The sequence below is a fragment of the Macrobrachium rosenbergii genome, chromosome 10 (genome assembly GCF_040412425.1).
Source record: "Macrobrachium rosenbergii isolate ZJJX-2024 chromosome 10, ASM4041242v1, whole genome shotgun sequence".
Lineage (NCBI taxonomy): Eukaryota > Metazoa > Arthropoda > Malacostraca > Decapoda > Palaemonidae > Macrobrachium > Macrobrachium rosenbergii.
In genome coordinates this window covers 51,508,867-51,531,366 of record NC_089750.1, presented here as the reverse complement: position 1 = coordinate 51,531,366, position 22,500 = coordinate 51,508,867, and the positions used below count along the sequence as shown (strand labels likewise).

At 34.6% G+C, this 22,500-nt stretch overlaps 1 protein-coding gene across 1 annotated transcript in view; it reads left to right on the top strand.

Moving 5' to 3' along the window:
• The window catches only part of LOC136842629 (uncharacterized), a 1,039,791-nt gene that overhangs the window by 444,127 nt on the left and 573,164 nt on the right, over positions 1-22,500 (top strand). Inside the window, exon 5 of the mRNA XM_067110244.1 lies at positions 13,521-13,667. Within this exon, the coding sequence (XP_066966345.1) occupies positions 13,521-13,667 (147 nt within the window). The remainder of the gene's footprint in view (positions 1-13,520; positions 13,668-22,500) is intronic.

Sequence of the window (22,500 nt, the reverse complement as noted above, 5' to 3'; positions counted from 1 at the left end):
AATTCTTCATTTACACAGTCAGGAAGCCAAATCATAAAACTGACATCATTTGGGCTGCAAAGTTGGATGATATCAGCGATGATGTGCGCTATTGCTAAGTTGTGAAATTTCCTGAATGTTTGGGAATTTTTCTCTGTTTCACAGCCAAACGGTTAATGTGGGTCATCAAAGAAAAAGGACAGTCATGGAATGGCGAATACTTCAGAGAAACTGTGCTTACTGGTGGAATATTTACTTTCCTCAAAGATCCTGAAAATATGTTATCTCTTGAAGAAGTCACATTTTTGCATGATGAGGCACCATGTTTCAGGGCTCTTCAGACACAAGAGCTGCTTCAAAACAGTGGTATCAATTTCTTCTCGTCAAGTGAATTTCCAGGTAGCTCCCCTGACCTTAATGTGTGTGAAAACATTGGTAATATCTTAAAGGATCATGTTGAAGCACGCAGAGTGAACTATGATGGTACACCAAGCCTCAACAACCTGCAAAGAGAGGTGGCCGAAGTGCTCAGGGAAATGGAGTTTGAGTCTCAGCTATTTTACGATTTGCTGAAATCATACCCCTCACGAATGCAGGCTGTGGTACAGGCAAATGGAGGCCACACAAAATATTAAATACTCAGAGAGACACGTAAATAAATACCTGTTCTGAATTACTTTTATTTTGTCCATATCAATTTTAGTTTATGCTGTAGATGGGGGGGCCTCTAATTTCGAAACACCCTGTATGTATGTATATATATATATATATATATATATATATATATATATATATATATATATATATATATATTTGTTACAAAGTGATCAAGTACCTGGTTATTACACAATTAATAAGACCAAAAAGTTACCTCACTTCAGCCAGACACTTGAAACCTCATAACAAAAATATTAAGACGGAATACTCTAAAGGTACAGTGATTCCTTAAAACTTGCTTATCACTTGAAAAAATCAATCTAACTTTACCAAGTTATTGGTGAGGTAACAACTAATAAAGTATAAGCAGACTAGTGGAAAATGGGCCTCAATTCATCAAACACTATAATGGTTTCCCTGGTTGTATTTCATTTGGAGAACTAGACAGATATATCACTTACCTTGTACACATTCATTAATTTCTCTAATCACTGGTGGTCAAAATGAAAAGCTGTGCTTTTAAAACTTTAAACAGACAAATTTATTTCCAAGTTCAAAAGTTATAGCAGAGTTCACAGTCTCAAAAAGATTTACTATTACTTGACAACAGTGTAAGATTTAAGTATTTCTTAATCAAGATTAATTCACAAAACTTCAATTTATCAAGAAAGCAATTTGGTTAAGTAAAATTCAAACCATTAACTCTCACTCAAGTTTTAAATATAAGTCTGAACATTTGCAGCTAGTCCAAGTGTTCACTAAGACATTAATAAATGGGAGTCAATACAGGTATTCACTGAAATCTCAATAATAAGTATGCACTAACAAAATGCAAAGTAATCACCAAAAAAAAACTTTGGAAAACACTGTGTAATTATAAAATTGGAGCACTATGATAACACAGACATATAAGAATGAAATATGCAAAAATGGAAATATACTAATGGCAATTTCACTAAGACAAAAATATGTTTAAAGATTATATCAATCTTTCAAAAGATTACCTTCACTTTCAAAAAAAAGCTAAACTCATGTCTTTCTGAAACTTCCTCAAAGACAACACTGCCAAGTCACAATGATATGCACTTAGTAAAATATAGTTAGCAGCAAGACATATTATCCACCTCTTATCAAAATAATAATTCTCTATCACAACAACAGTACAAAACATATTAAGTAAGAATCTTACCTTCTTCAACAGAAAATAGAAAAACACATTTTCACACTGCTTTTACAATATAAACACCTTAGATCCTTCTTAAAAAAAGTATATATTTCGTGGGTGAATTTGACAAAACTTATGCTTTTGTGGAAGTAGGATAACCAACTTTGTATATATACCCTTTAGACACAATATTGCACCGGAGAGAAAAAGACAGAGAGAGGGAGACAACTGCTATCTGTGAATTCCCCAAGGCAACTCCTCGGTCTCTCTGATTTCCCTTTGAATATATATGGTGGGTCCTAAAGGGTTACTAACTAGTCTCTTCAGTCATTGAATAACGGATTTCTCCTTCCACCTCTCAGTATACATACATTATACATACAGGCATACATGTACAGTATACATACAGGACTGGAGCTTCAAGCTCCTTATCTCAAAATTGACAATTCCTGTCCTGGGTTAAGCAGCTGGGTAAATGGAAAAAGTATTTTGAGACCATACTGGCTCGGTTGTCAGCGTGTCAACTTCATCTCTCTCACTTCCTCATTTTTTTCTACTCAGATTATGAAAACATAATAGGCATAGACAAAGTTAATAACTATGGAATAGACACACACATGATAAACATATAATAAAGCATTCTGGCCGAGGCATGTCAACTCATCAAGATAAACAAAGTGGCCCTTGCCTTTCTGCCTTCACCCCAAATGCCTGTGTCAATACAGGATGTGGCGATCTGATAATGATTCAAAAATATCTCTCTCTACCATATTTAAACTGTAACTTCCACGAACACAGTGTGTTACAAACATGAATGGTTACACATTAAAAAGTCACCTCAAAACATATGAAATAGCTGAAAATTATATCAAAATACAGAACACAAGAGTCGTCTGTAAGAAATAAAGACATCTCAAAATCATAGACATCAAATCAAAACATACACATAATCTCACATTATAACTTTCCTCCCCCCAGAAGATTAATTATCCCGGGTTTGAATCCAATAATTCAGAACAGGATAAATAATCTGCAACGATATTATCTTTCCCTGTTATATGCTTTTACATTATACGATTGTAAACACAAAGATCACCTTGCTAATCGTTGATTGTGATTCTTCATCTTATTGATAATTGAAATAGGGTTGTTGTCAGATAACACTAAAATTTCCTCACTATTAGGTTTGTTCACATAAACTTCACTGTCTCCTTTTCAATTGTAGAATAATTCTTCTGATGCTTCTTTAGCTTTGATGACATGAAGCACACAGGGTGCATAATTTGACAGTCATCCTCCTGAAGAAGAACAGCTCCAATTCCACTACCAGATGCATCAACCTGTATCACAAACTTTTTATTGAAGTCTGGAGCCTACAGCACTGGTTTTGAAGTTAAAACAGCTTTAACTTTCTCAAAACACTCTTGACATTCTGGGGTCCAAACAATCTTGGTTTTCAGACTGGTTAAGTCAGTTAGAGGAGCTACCACAGCTGAGAAGTTTGGACAAAACTGGCAATAAAATCCAGCCATGCCCAACAAACTTTGTAGCTGTTTTCTAGTAGTAGAAAGAGCAGCTTTACGAATGCCCTCTACATTAGCGTCAAGAGGAGCAAGAAGGCCTTGTCCAACTTCGAACCCTAGATACTGAACAGTTGCTTTCCCAAGTTCACTTTCTGTAGGTTGACTGTTAATCTTGCTTCTCATAGTTTCTTGAACACCTTCCTTAAAATCCTTAGATGTTTTTCCCAGGTGTTGGAATAAATCACAATATCATCAAAGTATGCACCCACTCCTTCAATTGATCCTAGTAGTTGATCCATCACTCGTACAGTGTATTGGTATAGTCCGAAAGGCGTAATGAAAGCTGACAGTAGTTTGGCATCCTCATCTAAGGGAATTTAATAATATCCTTTTAACAAGTCTATTTTGGAAACAAACTTGGCTTGCCCAATATTATCAAGTAATTGATCAATAAGAGGTAAGGGATAATTATCAGCAACACTGATGGAATTCAGTTTCCTATAATCAGTGCACATCCTAAATGAGCCATCTGGTTTCTTCACTAACACACAAGGAGAACCATAATGACTTGAACTGGGCTCTGCCAATCCGTGCTGCAACAAATATTCAACTTCCTTTTTAAAACATCTTGATGAAAGGGTGATAAACGGTAAGCTCTTTGCTTGAATGGTTTAGAAGATGCCAAGCCATTTATCTCATGCTTTGTCAAGTCAATACACTTAGGAATGTCTGTGAAAATCTCAGGGAAACTTTGAATCATCTCAATTAATTCTTTGCTTTGTTCAACACTTAGATGTTTTAGTTTGTTTTCAAAATTTTCTAATATTGAAGAATTGTTCATCTTGTTTTCAGCTCCCAACTAGTAGCCTTCATCGTCCTCTGTAGATGAAGTTGTTTGGGTTATAGACATAACCTCAGTTCTAGTCTCTGAGAGGTAGGGTTTCAAAAGATTTACATGTATCTTCCTCTGCCATTTTCTTCTCCCTGGAGTTTCAATCACATAAGTTCGATCACTTAACTTTTCTGTTATCCTATAAGGAACTTGGCAGCCCTTTGTTGGCCGAACCGGTTGAGCTTCAGACTGTCATTCGATGGGCCAGAGTTCAATTCCCGCGGCCGGCTGATGAAGAGTTAGAGGAATTTATTTCTGGTGATAGAAATTCATTTCTCGCTATAATGTGGTTCGGATTCCACAATAAGCTGTAGGTCCCGTTGCTAAGTAACCAATTGGTTCTTAGCCACGTAAAATAAGTCTAATCCTTCGGGCCAGCCCTAGGAGAGCTGTTAATCAGCTCAGTGGTCTGGTAAAACTAAGGTATACTTAACTTAACTTATAAGGAACTTGACATTTATTTGTAAGGGGAAACCTTTTCACTGGTAAAAACACTAGAACTTGCTGTCCAACACTAAAATTTCTTAGCTTAGTCTTAGCATCATACTTTCTTTTCATTTTCTTTTGGCTTGTCTTCAAATTTTCTAAAGAGAATTTTCTAATTTCTTTTAACCTTTTCCTCAAGTTCTTCACATATTCTCCTTGGACTTCCTCTTGATTTTCTTCCCAGTTCTCTGCAAGAATTTTCAACAGACCTCTCACGTCTCGACTGAAAATCATTTCGTTTGGTGAACATCCCATACTTTCTTGATAAGCATTCCTAACCTCAAATAACATTAAAGGTAAACCAACATCCCATTCTCTTCCCGACTCATTACAGTACTTGGTTAACATACTTTTCAAAGTCTGGTGGAACCTTTCCAAGGCTCCTTGAGTCTCTGGGTGATAAGCGGTAGATAACTGTTGTTTCACTCCTAACAAGTTCATCACATCCTGGAATATTTTTGAGGTAAAGTTCGTTCCTCTATCACTTTGTATAATTTCTGGAATTCCAAACTTGGAGAAAAATTCCACCAACTTCTCAGCAATTACCTTTGCACTTATACTTCTTACAGGAATCGCCTCAGGATATCTTGTTAGTGGACACATTAATGTCAACAGATATTCATGTCCTTTCTTCGTTTTTGGAAGCGGACCAACCACATCTATTTCACCTTGCTAAAGGGTTCTTCTCTAACTTCTATCGGTTGTAGGGAAGTCTTTTGAATAGTTTCATTTGGTTTTCCAGCTATCTGGCATGTATGACACTCCCTGTAAAATTTGCTAACATCCTTGTGAAGTCCAGGCCAAAAAAAAAAAAAAATACTTCCTAACCTTTTCAACAGTCTTCCTGATTCCCATATGTCCAGACTCATGCCCTACTGCTACCACTTGCTTCCTCAATGGATATGGAATCAAAATTTTATGATATTCACCCCATTCAGCATTTCCTGGTATATCTGCAGGTTGATGCTTCCTCATTAGCAATCCTTCCTTTAGATAAAAATAAGTAGAAGTTTGTTGCATCTCTTCTTGATCAACAACTCTGAAGAACAGATCAGCCAACGTTGTATCCCTCTTCTGCAGTTCCACTAGCTTCTCTCTAGTCACTTGACCAACTTCAAGGGCTGAACTCTCAATATCTGCTAACTCTGCTACTGTAGTTTCACTACTATCTTCAGGACACTTTGACGACTCAGAGTTTCTTTAATAACAACAGGAACCACTTCTTCTTCTTCAGAAATCTCTTCATTACTAACACTAGGGGAAACTTCACTTTCCTGGAACAGCTCTTCTAAGCTCAAAGATCCTTCAATTGATCCTTCTGGTGCAGGTAAATCCTCAGTTTCTTCGCTTGCAAACATAGTTCTCTTCATACTCCTGGTAGTTACACAACTTGGAAACAGGTGGGGGTTTTTCTTCTCTAATTCTACTGTAGGACTAATCCTTAATGGTTTGTCTGTCACTATAGGACAAGGAACAAATGGTACACCACCAACTTCATTACCCAGTAAAACATGCACACCTTCAACAGCTAGTGAGTCCTTTACAGCAAAATCAACATTCCCTGTCACCAGTTCACATGACAAATGCAAGCGGCATATAGGAGTTACCTCTTCTCCTCCTATACCCTTTAAAAAAACTGAATCTCCGGTGAGAATCTTCTCCAACAGTGGGTGAGCACCATGAACTACCACACTATGGTTACTTCCTGTATCATGTAATATCTTCACTGGTACCTGGACACTCAAAGAGGGAGTTGTCAGCATACCTTCATAGATATATGGCTTAAAAGCCTCTTCACTGTTCAGCCACTCACTACTGGAAGTTGCATTTCAACTGGTTGCTAAGCACTCTGCTTGTCTCGTTTCAGTTTTCCCACACTGTTCTTCGTACTTGGCTTTACCTGGTTACCCCTTATCACCTGTCCAACTGGTTTAACCTGCTGGTGTACCCTGAAACAATCTCGACTATAATGTCCTACTCTTCCACACTTGTAGCAAACAACATTAGTTTTCTGCATCTATCTTGAGAACAGACTAGAAGGTGAGGGTTTAACATTCCACTGCTGTGGGGTATATCCTGGCTTTGTACTGGTATAGTTATTAGAAGGGTTTCTCACATCACTGTTCTTAAAACTCGACTGAGACCTATAACCTATGAATTGTTGGTTCTGGTACTTGACATTATAATTCTTTTTGTTGGATATTATGTTATAGTCCTCACTCAGAGTAGTAGCTTAATCAAGTTTCTTCACCTCTCTCTCTCTCTCTCAAATAAGCTCTTATATGTTCAGGAATTCCTCTTAGATATTGCTCTAAGACCACTAATTCTTCAAGTTCATCCATAGACTTAACTTTGGCTGTCTTCAACCATCGTTTAAAACATCTTTCTTAGTAGGCATAATCCTAGAAAGTTATCTTGTCATACTTTCTCAAAGATCTGAATCTTTCATGATAATATTCAGGGGTCATCTGGTAAACTCTAGCACATTGTGTTTGAGTACCTTGTGCTCTTTGCACTGATCAGCTGATAAGGCTAAATAGGCACTTCTTCCTTTACCAATGAGAACACTCAGTAACAAGACTGACCATTTATCCTCTGGCCATCCCATACCTGAAGCCACTTTTTCAAAGTGATCAAAAAACTCATCTGGAGCTTCTTCTGTAAACTTTGTAATTAACTTCTGCACTCTTACTACATCAAACACAGGGTCTGCATTACTTTGGACATAGTTATATGGGTTTACAGGTAGTATGGATCAAGCTCTGATTAACTCCAACTCCCTTTCATGTTTTGCTCTTTCTCTATGCTCTTTTGCTCTTTCTCTTTCTTCTTCTTCCTGCCTTCTTGCTCTTCCTCTATCTTCTTTTTCTTTATCAGCCTGCATCTGCAGCCTAAGTAACTTTTCTTCTGATTCTGGCAGCTTCAGTCTAATCCAATTTTATTCTGTTTCTAAAGTCTAAGTTCTGCCTCTACATCACCGTTCTCATTCTCTTGCCTTAGCTTATTTGTAAATTCTACCTCAGCTGCATTCAACAATTCATATGCCTTCTTTAACTCTCCATCTACTTTACCAGAGCTTATTAATGCTTGGATTACGACACACTTGACTTGTGCCTCAATCATATTACTAGTAACATTACCCCCACATATCACTGCTAAAGCAGTCCACTGTGCCTTAGTCAGGTTGGATTCAGATAATTCTTGGATGGAAGGAGCTGCTAAAAATTTCTGAACATCGAACTGAGCCATTTTCTCTAAGTTTACTCAACTAAATAGTTTACAATACACTTTAAAACAACTATATGGTTACTCTCCTACCAAAATATATTCCTAACACCACCAGTATAAACCATAAACCAGAGTGATATTCTGTTTAGTTCTTCCCAGACGATGGGCACCAAAAATTTTGTCACGAAGTGATCAGGTACCTGGTTATTACACAATTAATAAGACCAAAAAGTTGCCTCACTTCAGCCAGACACTTGAAACCTCATAACAAAAATATTAAGACTGAATACTCCAAAGGTACAGTGATTCATTAAAACTTGCTTATCACTTGAAAAAATCAATCTAACTTTATCAAGTTATGGGTGAGGTAACAACTAATAAGCTATAAACAGACTAGTGGAAAATGGGCATCACTTCATCAAACACTATAACGGTTTCCCTGGTTCTATTTCACTTTGATAAAGGAGAACTAGACAGACATATCACTTACCTTGTACACATTCATTAATTTCTCTAATCACTGGTGGTCAAAATGAAAAGCTGTGCTTTTAAAACTTTAAACAGACAAATTTATTTCCAAGTTCAAAAGTTATAGCAGAGTTCACAATCTCAAAAAGATTTACTATTACTTGACAATAGTGTAAGATTTAAGTATTTCTTAATCAAGATTAATTCACAAAACTTTAATTTATTAAGAAAGCAATTTGGTTAAGTAAAATTCAAACCATTAACTCTCACTCAAGTTTTAAATATAAGTCTGAACATCTGCAGCTAGTCCAAGTGTTCACTAAGACATTAATAAATGGGAGTCAATACAGGTATTCACTGAAATCTCAATAATAAGTATGCACTAACAAAATTCTAAGTAATCACCAATACAAACTTTGGAAAACACTGTGTAATTATAAAATTGGAGCAATATGATAACACAGACATATAAGAATGAAATATGCAAAAATGGAAATATACTAACGGCAATTTCACTAAGACAAAAATATGTTTAAAGATATCAATCTTTCAAAAGATTACCTTCACTTTCAAAAAAAAACTAAACTCATGTCTTTCTGAAACTTCCTCAAAGACAACACTGCCAAGTCACAACGATATGCACTTAGTAAAATATAGTTAGCAGCAAGACACATTAGAACTCACTATAAGAGATATTATCCACCTCTTATCAAAATAATAATTCTCTATCACAACAACAGTACAAAACATATCAAGCAAGAGTCTTACCTTCTTCAACAGAAAAAAGTAAAACACATTTTCACAATGCTTGCTCAATATAAACACCTTTGATCCTTCTTACAAAATGTATACACTTCATGGGTGAATTTGACAAAACTTATGCTTATGTGGAAGGAGAATAACCAACTTTATATATATACCCTTTAGACACAATATTGTACCAGAGAGAGAGAGAGAGAGAGAGAGAGAGAGAACTGCTATCTTTGAATTCCCCAAGGCAACTCCTCGGTCTCTCTGATTTCCCTTTGAATATATATGGTGGGTCCTAAAGAGCTACTAACTAGTCTCTTCAGTCTTTGAATAACGGATTTCTCCTTCCACCTCTCAGTATACATGATACATAAAGTATACATACATTATACATACAGGCATACATGTACGGTATACATACAGGACTGGAGCTTCAAGCTCCTTATCTCAAAATTGACATTTCCTGTCCTGGGTTAAGCAGTTGGGTAAATAGAAAAAGTATTTTGAGACCAAACTGGCTCGGCTGTCAGCGTGTCAACTTCATCTCTCTCATTTCCTCATTCTTTTCTACTCAGATTATGAAAACATAATAGGCATAGACAAAGTTAATAACTATGGAACAGACACACACATGATAAACATATAATAAAGCATTCTGGCCGAGGCCTGTCAACTCATCACGATAAGCAAAGTGGCCCTTGCCTTTCTGCCTTAACCCCAAACACCTGTGTCAATATAGGATGTGGCGACCTGACAATGGTTCAAAAATATCTCTCTCTACCACATTTAAACTGTAACTTCCATGAACACAGTGTGTTACAAACATAAATGATTATACATTACAAAGTCACCTCAAAACATATGAAATAGCTGAAAATTATATCAAAATACAGAACACAAGAGTCATCTGTAAGAAATAAATACATCTCAAAATCATAGACATCAAATCAAAACATACACATAATCTCACACACATATATACACATATATATATATATATATATATATATATATATATATATATATATATGTGTGTGTGTGTGTGTGTGTGTGTGTGTGTGTGTGTGTGTGTGTGTGTGTGTGTGTTGTATGGAAAAACATACAAATTTGGTTTTCACCTACCTTCGGAAGTTGCAGGAGTTGGTCAACCTGGTAGTGTCGACCTTCGAGCTCTCTCTCTCTCTCTCTCTCTCTCTCTCTCTCTCTCTCTCTCTCTCTCTCACACACACACACACACACAAACCCCTGAACACATTTAATCTACGGTGTGGAAATCTAACCTACCTTATCAAAAATAGTTTATTCTGTAAAGCTACCAAACAACAAGTTAAAAACATTGTAAATATGAAAACAAAATTTAATGCTAAAAGCACAAAAAAGGAATGTAAATGATAAATGAATATCTCCCCAACAAAACATCTTAGCAAACCCCAAAATTACGAATAAGATTCTTCCCCATTTCACTCTCTATCCCGGTAAGTCTCCATGATAACATAAGTCCTTTCGTCATAGTTCCTTTTAAATGACCACTTCCCACAATGGCTACGTTTCACAAATGTCTGTGCAGATGAGTGACCAACCCAATTTAGCCATGGTTCCACTGAAACATTCTGCCAAAGAATAGACCCATCTCCATTAAAAATCAAACTTCACTCAGTTCATAAACGTACAGAAACACATGAGATAAATGTTAGATAATTGTAAAGGAACAATCACTAAAAATAATCAAGTCTGTAAGGGTTAGTAATATTCTAAATTTTCTATTCACTCTTCCAACAACTGGGAATCCCAATTCACAGGCGTTCCAACATGTCCTTCCAATCTTGTCTTTCACAAAGTAGTGAGCACCCTTTTTACCCAGCGTTTGCAGAAAATAAATACAAAATAAATCAATAAAAATAAAAGAAAATAAATAAATAAATAAATAAAAATAAATAAATAAATAAAATGCCTTTATAAACGGCCTAGCTTCAACTATGATTTGCCTTCATCTTCTAGAAAACAAGACTAGATCTACAGGCAGCTTATGATCAAGCTTATTTTTAGATTTAGCCACAATAACGCGAAGAGGTAGCTACATAAGGTCGAAAACTTTTGCTATTAAACAATTAGTGCTGAAATACACACGCAAACACACACACACACACACACACACACACACACACACACACACATATATATATATATATATATATATATATATATATATATATATATATATATATATATATATATATATATATATATATATATATATATATATATATATATATATATATACATATACATAAATAAACAGAAGGCTAGGGAGCAGCGTGATCTTTGCACAAGTTGTGGAGTATTAGTATCAAGCAATAGATAAGAGCTGCCTCTTGTATACAGATGTCAAGAAGAAATATTGTAGTAGCTGCCGAGACGATGTATTTTGAAAGTTTTAGGAGAGGAGGAGGAGGAGGAGAGAAAGAGCCGTAAATAAAAGACCTCATATTCAAGAAAACATCAGACTAGACAAAAGGAAAGCATGAATGATGTAGTTTCTGTAAAAAGGTTTCTGTGATGCGATGGTGTGAAGTGGCGTGAGGCTACCGATATTTTTCCATGATAAGTTCAACACCAGAGTATGAATTTATCAGTAACTGATTTCATATTTTTCTTAGAAGCCATCCACAATAGCAAAAGAATGATTAATAATACAGATACACATAAACATATACATACAAACATACATATATTCAGGTTTATTTGTTTGTATTTGTCTATTTGTATCCCAACTTATTTACTTCGCAATCTACGGTTAATTTTCCCATGGTCCTGCATTTGAGCTCAGTATGATAAAGACATGGCCTAGCTGTCTCTCTATACACCTCTAGGGCGTAGGGTATGGTATACTGAGCTGTCGACATTAAGGAACCCCGAGTATGTACAGAGAATGTAGCAGAATACACAGGTCATTTGTAGGCAAAGGAAAAGAGGAACGTCCGGAAAGGAATCCAACATCAGACTACGCCGGTTAATCCTAGAAGTTAAGTTAATATCTTAGTTTAACCAGACCACTGAGCTGATTAACAGCTCTCCTAGGGCTGGCCCGAAGGATTAGATTTATTTTTACGTGGCTAAGAACCAATTGGTTACCTAGCAACGGGACCTACAGCTTATTGTGGAATCCGAACCACACTATAGCGAGAAATGAATTTCTATCACCAGAAACAAATTCCTCTTGTTCTTCACTGGCCGGTCGGGGATTTGAACTCGCGACCAACAGAGTGATAGCTGAGTACGGAACCCGCTCACCCAGCGAGGAACTAGGTTAATCCTAGAACCGTCATATAACTGTGTGAAGAGTGCATGCATGCACTCGTTCGTATGTGAGAATATTTACTAGTAAACATTTCTAACAGTTTACAAGATGAAAATGAAACCCAACAGCGATATCCCAGAAACATTTTACCTAACACGCCTCCCAAACAGCATACTCTAAGTCTGGAATATCCCTCAGTATCAATATTAAAGGTAAATACTATGCATTTCGATCTTGAATACATCCATTAATAATTATTACTCCTGTAGAAATGGCCTCAATAATCCATGACCCTACAACAATGGACAGAGATTGACAAACGGTCATTCAACAGAGCAGGAGGTAAACAGGATTCTCAGTCAACATCATATCAGTGTAAACAGTCACAAACCTCTGTTATCCGAAAGACGTTTGTTGTTGGAGAGAGAGAGAGAGAGAGAGAGAGAGAGAGAGAGAGAGAGAGAGAGAGAGAGAGAGAGATCCAAATACACAGCAAACTGGCCAATTACCAAAACAAGGTAATGACAAGGAAGAGAAATGGCCACCGACTTGGTTCCCATAATTCCTAACAGAACATGGAGATGAGTTAAAGGAATTAAAGAAAAACCGAACGTAGAAATAGTTAATTAAATAAACTGATCAATATAAGCCACAGAGCGAAAATAAACTGTTTGAAAATAATAGCTGTAAATTTATATCAAACGAAAATATATAATCAAAATGATCAATAAATGAAAAAGATCTGCATTCTTTACCTCAGTATTTCAAGTTCATAACCTCTGGTCAATATTTGGCCTATTAGCTTTACAAAGAACAGAACTAGGTAACGTCATGCATAGTTAGATCCTCGTGCCCTTAACTGTACTGATAATTCGTCGAACTTCAAGAGACCTTAGCTTTTATTCGAAAAAGCTCCGATGCCTTCAATAATCACTTTCCAACGATGTCTACTTACGTAGGAAACCATTGTTATTCTAACAACAAATTGTTTACACTGAAATCAGTTAGCAAGTCAGTTAAGCGCTTCATAAATAATAATAATAGTAATAACCTTGGACGCTCTCTTTCCTACAGGTTTTGTCGTCGGAAGTTGCAGCAACCTTTGCCGACGTGGAGAGGAAGGTCGTCAACGCCTCCAGGAATTATCAAATGTTGTGTTGCACTGGATTTGCGGTGGATCTCATGCTCAACGTGGCCCAGGACCTCGAGATACAACTGCAGGTGAGACTCGAAATGTTTAGACAAGTTCTGTATATTTCATCCCTTCGAGTGCTACTAAATTTATATTGAATGGAAACAACTAGGCAACTAAGATGATTATTTGTATTCACAATACTGTTGTTCACGTAAACGTAAAGACACGCATATATATATATTATATATATATATATATATATATATATATATATATATATATATATATATATATATATATATATATATATATATATATATATATATATATATATATATATATATATATATATATATATATATATGTATGTATTATATGTGTTTATCTGCTATTCCTTCGTTGCTTTTCACTTTACTCACGTAAGGCGATTCTGTTTTGTGGAAATTTACGGAAGCTTGTGGTCTTAAAGCCAGGTTTCATGTTGCATTCAAAGGATCTAAGATATTTTCCATTAATCTCTTGCAAAAAAAAATTTCACAATAGCTATGTTGATGTGGAATTTACCGTTTGTTTTACCGAGAGTCTAATTTTAACACAGCACATCATCATTCACTATTTAATTTACTCGATTAGAACACCCCGCAAAAAAACGTCCCAAGATACAGAAACTTTCAAATGAAAAGGAAAAATAGATTCTCACATGAAAGAATTTTCATTCAAAATTATTCTAAGTAAATGCATCAATTTGTGCTAATACAGCTCTTGCTCTCGCCCCCCCCCTCCCCCCATCCCCGGCCCCTTCACCTTTTTTAGCGAGACAATGGTCATTGAGGACCTTTTGTTCGCATTCAATATTCGTACTGAGAATATAGTTGTTGTTTTATTTAAGTCTTTACACATAATCCTGTTTTGCAATTCATAAATACGTAACTAGATTAAATCTCAATCAGAATTAATCTCGAATCTAATACGAAATGAGAATTGGTCTGCGTTTTTAATTTGGAATTGTACATATTAATAATCTTTTCTTTATACTAGGATTTCCTGTTTCCAGATTCTGTGATATTATCGTGATGATATAAATAGGAGCTGTCCGCCTCTGAAGACGTCATAAAATTCATATTATCTTCGGTCACTTGATCGTGAAAATGTTTATGAACTGCATAATCGGATCTACAGATTATAGTTTTATATATATTCATAACTGTATGTGAAACACACATACACACATCTATATATATATATATATATATATATATATATATATATATATATATATATATATATATATATATATATATATTTATACACATTACACATATTTATATACATAAATAAATATATATATATATATATATATATATATATATATATATATATATATATATATATATATATATATATAATATATATATATATATATATATACAATATATGAGAGAGAGAGAGAGAGAGAGAGAGAGAGAGAGAGAGAGAGAGAGGCCTGTTGTGAAGAAAGGCTTGTTTGCAGCCTCCTGATTTTGTTATTTTCTCTTAAAACTGAAAAGTTAGTACAAGATGTATCCATGAGTATATTACACAGAAAAAATCAATTTTTGAATCAATTCAAATTTCTCTCTGCATGTCTTTTCTAATGTTGTTCATATGGCTGTGAACATCAATAGCTCACATGATACTAAACTATCAAATCTTTCGATTTGGTGACACTACCGCGGTTGTTTCTCCTCTGAGCAGCTTTCCAAGCTATAAATGAACTAATCTATATTTCTACAGAGCCCTTCTAATATAAGCAAATCTTGCTCCTTAATGCATGTTCTATAATTCCTATTACTTATGAATATATAGCTCAATGCGTTTACATATTAGTGTCAAATTCGTCCCTCACTTCTCATAGCTTCATAAAAATTATACCTTTCTGCTTCAGACTATTAAGGTTTTTGTTTTGTAAAGGACCATAACAGCTGATACCTTTACAGGAATAAGATCTCTCGATCATAACGATTATTTTCTTGTATTGATATCAGTGTGTGCATTTACGCATGCAGTAATAAAGAGTTTACATTTGCATAACTTTTTATGTAAACACTAAATATGTATAAAAATGAATTAACAGATATGTACATGTTCGTGCGAGCGCTTACATATATGTATATAAAATTATCATAACTGCACATGCTTAATTTATAGGCAATGGTAAAACTTTGACAGAAAGAGCAAATTCACAAGGCACAATCGGAAAATTTCTCATATATAACAAAAAATAATCTTCTTTTATCATAGAAATTAAAAAGAATTTAAACAAAATATAATGTTTCAATATCAATTCAAATAAATGAACTTAAAGAAATACATAAAATAGACACACACATATTATACATACATACATACATACATATATATATATACTGTATATATATATATATATATATATATATATATATATATATATATATATATATATATATATATATATATATATATATATATATATATATATATATATATATATATATATATATATATATATATATATATAGTATATATATATATATATGTATGTATGTATGTATAATATGTGTGTCTATTTTATGTATTTCTTTAAGTTCATTTATTTGAATTGATATTGAAACATTATATTTTGTTGAAATTCTTTTTAATTTATATGATAAAAGAAGATTATTTTTTGTTATATATGAGAAATTTTCCGATTGTGCCTTGTGAATTTGCTCTTTCTGTCAAAGTTTTACCATTGCCTATAAATTAAGCATGTATATATATATAGTCATAAGTGGATTTACGGTCAAGAGTGGACCCAGTTCTTGGAGATTTTAGGTATTTTATTTGGGTGAAAAAAAAAAAATGCCACCTCGTTTGTTTTCAGGCGCAGACTGAACGAGCGATAAGTTGTTGAATGGATGGGTTAGTAAATATCGCATAGCTTTGTAGGACTGTCGAAGGTTTCATTGATATTCGAAAAGTGTTTCCTTTCCCTTTCGGATTCTGAAATGACAGAATGCTCGCAAACATACATAAACACACACCCACACACACACACACACACACACACACACACACACACACACATATATATATATATATATATATATATATATATATATATATATATATATATATATATATATATATATATGTATATATATATGTGTGTTTTGTGTATGTATGCATGTGTGTGTGCGAGTATTTATCATTTCAGAATCCGAAAAGGAAAGGAAACACTTTTCGAATATCAATGAAACCTTCGGCAGTCCTGCAAAGCTATGCGATATTTTACTAACCCATCCATTCAATAACTTGTCACTCGTTCAGTCTGCGCCTGAAACGAACGAGGTGGCATTTTTTTTTTTTTACCAAATAAAACACCTAAAATCTCCAAGAACTGGGTCCACTCTTGACCGTAAATCCATTATGACTACAAACACCCTATCAATTTGTACCCATTCCCACAAGTCAACTATTCTGAGTTACTGCTTTTATTTATTTACTTTTACTTTGCCGTTAGTTAGCTGTCGATACCCCTGGTTGCTGTCACGCCAGTTTACATATTGAATATATCTTCCAGTCGCCTATTAAGTCGAAACCAGAGAGGTCCTGTTCTAAATAATTTGCGTCTGAATATCCCTCCATCGAAACAATGGATTTCTCTATACCCCATTAACTCCGTTGAAAGACCTTCAATGGTTCGTTTTTTCTTCCATTGGCTTTATAAAACGAAGCGCTTATTTCCTGTCTCTACCCATTAGTTCCATTCAGCGATCAGTCTGCTACCTCATTCTTTCGTTGTCCGTCTTTAATGGGACAATGCTTTCTCTGTTTGTCCTTTTCCTGTTCAAAAAACATTATTCCTTCGTGTTACCCATTACCTCATTTTATTCAAGTGAGCCTTTGTTTCCTTCCATCATCCCTTGTTTTTTTTTCTCTCTCTTTCTCTCTGGAGAGAGAGAGAGAGGGAGGGGATGTCTTAGGGCCTTCCCCGACCTCCTAGCCCCACCCCTCTACCCCTACCCACACCAACCCTTCACTTGGTTACGCAACTAATATGGGCTTTGTTGATCTTCGGTCCCTTTCCAATAAACTTGGCCCTCCCATTTCACAAAGTTCCTATAACAAACACCTTCGCCTAAGTATAAATCACTGGTTAACTCACTGATGAAAAATAAGGGGCGTCGCAAAGACTTTGGATGATCGATGAAGATTGCAGATGGTATAAAGAGCAGATACTTGTATTTACTAAATATGAATTAAACATATAAAACACAAATAGTAAATCTACATGAAGATGTAAATAAAGATAAAACATAAATTTATATAATACACGAAATATAAAAGTAAATGGAATTTGTTGTAATAATATATCAAACTAAACGCGAATGAAATGTGAAACTAAAGGACGAAATTTAGCTGCAAATGCTAAGTATAAAGCGAAAATTTAAATAAAGTAAGTACACATAACAATGAAAATACAATTTTAAAAAATAAATATATAAAAATCCTCATTGTTCTATGCAGGCTATTGAGCTTTATATACTTAATTCCTTTAACAGATTAACTAACAAAATAAAATTTCATATAAACAATCTGGCATTTGGGTTTTTCTCAGCAGGGGCCCAAGGATATAAAATGTAAAATACTGATTAGAATTTAACCCTTTCTATTTATTGATACTGCAAATGATTCATCTATGCAAAATACAAAGGGTCTATGATTCACGTTGACAAAAATACCAGGGAGATATATTCAAATAAGTTATTATTGTTCAAAATGACAAGTTGCCCAACCGGCAACGTCCTCCCTTCAACACATCAATCAAATCTATCCTACAGCCTTATATAAAACATAGCTATGGACCAATTCTCTAAAAATATTAAAACTCACTAAAACGTTTTGGTCAAATAGAAAAAACATCCACAGTCAGTTTGAACGAGCAGCAATCAAACGCATAAATCAAATACGAAACGTAAATGAAAATCGAAATGAAAATTATAACTTCGGAATATAAGTTGTTTTATAGAGAATTTGGTCATTCCACACTAAATATCCAAAGCTCTGTCGACAGTTTTATAATTTCAATTAGCAAAAGCTATAAAAAAAGTGGTGGCTATATTTAATTATTGCGTTTTGTATACATTAACAGAAAAACGAGCGATGCTCAAAATTATTTAATCGACAGCAATGATTTTAAATGCATTTTCTCATATAATTAATTCCATCTTTTTTTTGGAAGGGAGGGAGGGAGTAGGTGGTATTCAATATTCCATTGTAACAGTTCGACTTCCGAATAACTGACTAGGAGAAAAAGCCTATTGATTTCACTCTGATACAAACACCTCTAACAACAATGACATGCTGATTATTTTGTTTGAATATGAATTAGGATGCTCTTTGGAGAGAGAGAGAGAGAGAGAGAGAGAGAGAGAGAGAGAGAGAGAGAGAGAGAGAGAGATACTACTATTTAACTATAATCCTTGGGTGCTTTGGCAAACATTTTGTTAGGTTATAAATAATTCATTTTGGGAACTGTAAAATCCTTATGTGTTCTGGGAACTGCATTATTCATATGGGACTCTAAATATATTTTTCACTTGTTATTCCATTAATCCCTTGAATAATTTTTGTTCTGACTTGTCAATAATATCATCTATCATTATCTTTCTTTATGTCTTCAATAAAATAAGTTTATCAAACCTGATTCTATAATAAACAACGTGAAACAAATTATGTGAACTAGAAAATGGTAGCATAATAGTTTACCGATAAATAATAATTTTATGATGATTCAGATTTGAAATTGTTTACATTTACATTGCGCAACAAAGGGAAAAGGAAAATTTTATGCACACGGTTTAATTCTTACATTTTGTCAGAACAACGATGAAAATATTTTGCTGCTAAATGAATATCTCAGAGAAAACAAAATGAAGTAGATTTAGGATAAACTTCATTTTGTTTTCTCTGAGACATACATTTAGCAGCAAAATATTTTCATCGTTGTTCTGACGAAATGTAGCAATTAAACCGTGTGCATAAGATTTTCCTTTTCCCTTTGCTGCGCAATGTAAATTGTAAACAATTTCAAATCTGAAACATCATAAAATTATTATTTATCACACATAACATAATTGCAAGCACTCATTTTTTATTGTGCTCTAGACTTCATGAAAGATAAATAAGAACGTGCAATAAAAAGAACTTTAAATGTAAGTTATAAGTATCATTTATAAATGTACACGCAATTCAGTACATGCGTATACTATACAAAAAATTTGTTTTTGACTGAAAAGTGCTTGGGGTTAAAGGGAGTCTGGAATAAAACGCAAAACACTTCCGATTCTCAGTTTCATTTTAGCCTCAAGATACTGGAACCTGTGACCTTGGATGGATTTCAGATATTCTGGCAGCTATGACTGCCAACAAAGGTCACACGCTTTCCAAATACGAAGGAGGAAAATAGATTTCCTAAAGCAAAATTCTTTTTGCACCGAAGAATGTAAAAACAAAAATCGGTTAGCACTGTGAAAGGGCCTTGGTGGAAGTAATAGTCGAGGAAAACCCGTTTAAAAAGTATTGAAGGTATTCACAAACTTTCTTCCAAAAAAATTGCAAAAAAGAAAGTGCAACCTTAAACAAAATTTGATAGTCAATTCAAAACTCTTGAGATGAGTCGCTGATTAGAATTAATGGGAAAATTAAATAATACTATGGAAAAAACTAATAGACATTTTTTTTAAATAACTGTTTCGCTACTGGGACTGGATCAAAATAAAAATTGACAAAAGTTACTGCCACGTCCATCTTAAAGCTACTGAATCAAAGATGAGGAATGTGCAGAGCACACATAATTGCAGGAAATTCATACATCTACGCATTCACTCACATCTTTATAAAAGATGTTGGTTGCAAAAGCTTTTCCCCCCAAAACAAAGTTTTTCCAATAAAAAAAAAGTGTTACCATAAAAAAAGGTGATCATCAATTAGAAACTCTTTGGCGTCAATAATCAAAATTCATGGGAAATTAAATAATTCTAAGGAAATATAAATTAATACACTTCAGACATACTGAATACCTAATAACCACTTAATTTTCTAAAGATGAACAAATTAAGATCAACTACTGTATAAATAAACAATGGATTTAGTAAATAAGTACAAACATGAATATATGTACAAACATATTCCCCGAACATATCTATAAGTATACACGGAGAGAGAGAGAGAGAGAGAGAGAGAGAGAGAGAGAGAGAGAGAGAGAGAGAGAGAGAGAGAGAGAGAGAGAGAGAGAGAGAGCATATGAACGTTCCCTATGAGTAAGAAAACATATTCGGAGAGAAAGTTTACACACAAATCACCCTGAATGAACCATGGGCTAACGCTCCCACACAAAAAAAGGACAGTATTTCAAAGGAACGTCAGAACAGCTACTGTCATTGCTAAGTATACCGCACCGTCCGATATTATATATATATATATATATATATATATATATATATATATATATATATATATATATATATATATATATATATATGTGTGTGTGTGTGTGTGTGTGTGTGTGTGTGTGTGTGTGTGTATGTATGTATTTATGTGTATATATGTACACATAAATATACATAAATATATACATACATATGTATATTTATGTATATATATATATATACATATAAAATATGTATGAATATGCATATTACTCGTATTAGGCTTCGATAAGATGGGATGGTTTAGATTCCTGATTCTTCAGTTTACCAAGAACAAGCTTTTGTCCTGTTCTCCATTCTGCATACAGTTCCAGGCGTGTTGAGGGTTGCAACAGTGACATCCCTCCAAGCATCTGCAAAGTTGTAGATGGCACACTTCAGAGAATACTTACGAAGATTCTCCAGTGTTTACTCCCACATGTATCCAAGCCTTGCTCCTGCTCCTCCTCACCCTCCAATATTACCATCATCTCCTCCAGGAACTTCCGCCATTACAGCCATTTTGTTGCAACAGTAACAACTTGGTCCATGGGCTGAATGAGAGCAGTCGTGTTAGGGGACAAACACATGACCCTAATACAACCTTTGTCACCAACTTGGTTATATTAGGATGCACAGGCACACTGTCCATGACAAGCAAAACCTTCACCTGATGTCTAGTAATGCCAAGGTCCTGTGTTTGATGACAAATAACTTCCTAGCAAAAATGATTAAGGAACCAATCAGTCATGATCTTGGTGGTGAATCAAGTTTTCGCTGAATGATACCAAATCACACAGGGAACCTATCCAGCAACCACGCAAGACACATTGTTACTTTGCATGTCCAACTATTACTGGCTTGCAATGATGCCCACCAGTAGCATTTGCTCATAACAAAGCAGGAATACATTGCTTGGAAAACCTTTGACCAGTTAAATTCTTTTCCTTCTCATCAGCCGAGGTTTTAGTGGGTAAGGAGCAATAGAATAGACCAGTTTCGTCAGCGTTGAATATTTGCCCTAAAACTATACCTTCTTTTCTCATCAAATCTTATAATGTCTGGAGAAATTCTTCTATTCCCTCCTTGGAATCATCCAAAGATTGCCATGAGTGTTCTTGTTAGAAATCCCATGTCGAATTTTGACTCAAAACAACCAACCTTCATATGCCTTGAAGTCTACAACCTTATGCAAATCTTCGGACTTTGAAGCTGCAGCCTTCAACTCAGCACCACGTCTGTTGAAGACAACAGCCCGTTGTTGACAAAACCACTTCAAGGTTGACTTTTCAATCTCCTCATAATGGCCTTTTGCCATGACCTTGCAGGCCTGACTTTTGGCCATTTTCTCCCCAATGTCTGTCGTGTACTTCTTCAGCATGCCCCACAAAGTCTTGATATCATGCAAGGTTGACCAGGCAATGCCATACACTTCTATGATACAAGACCT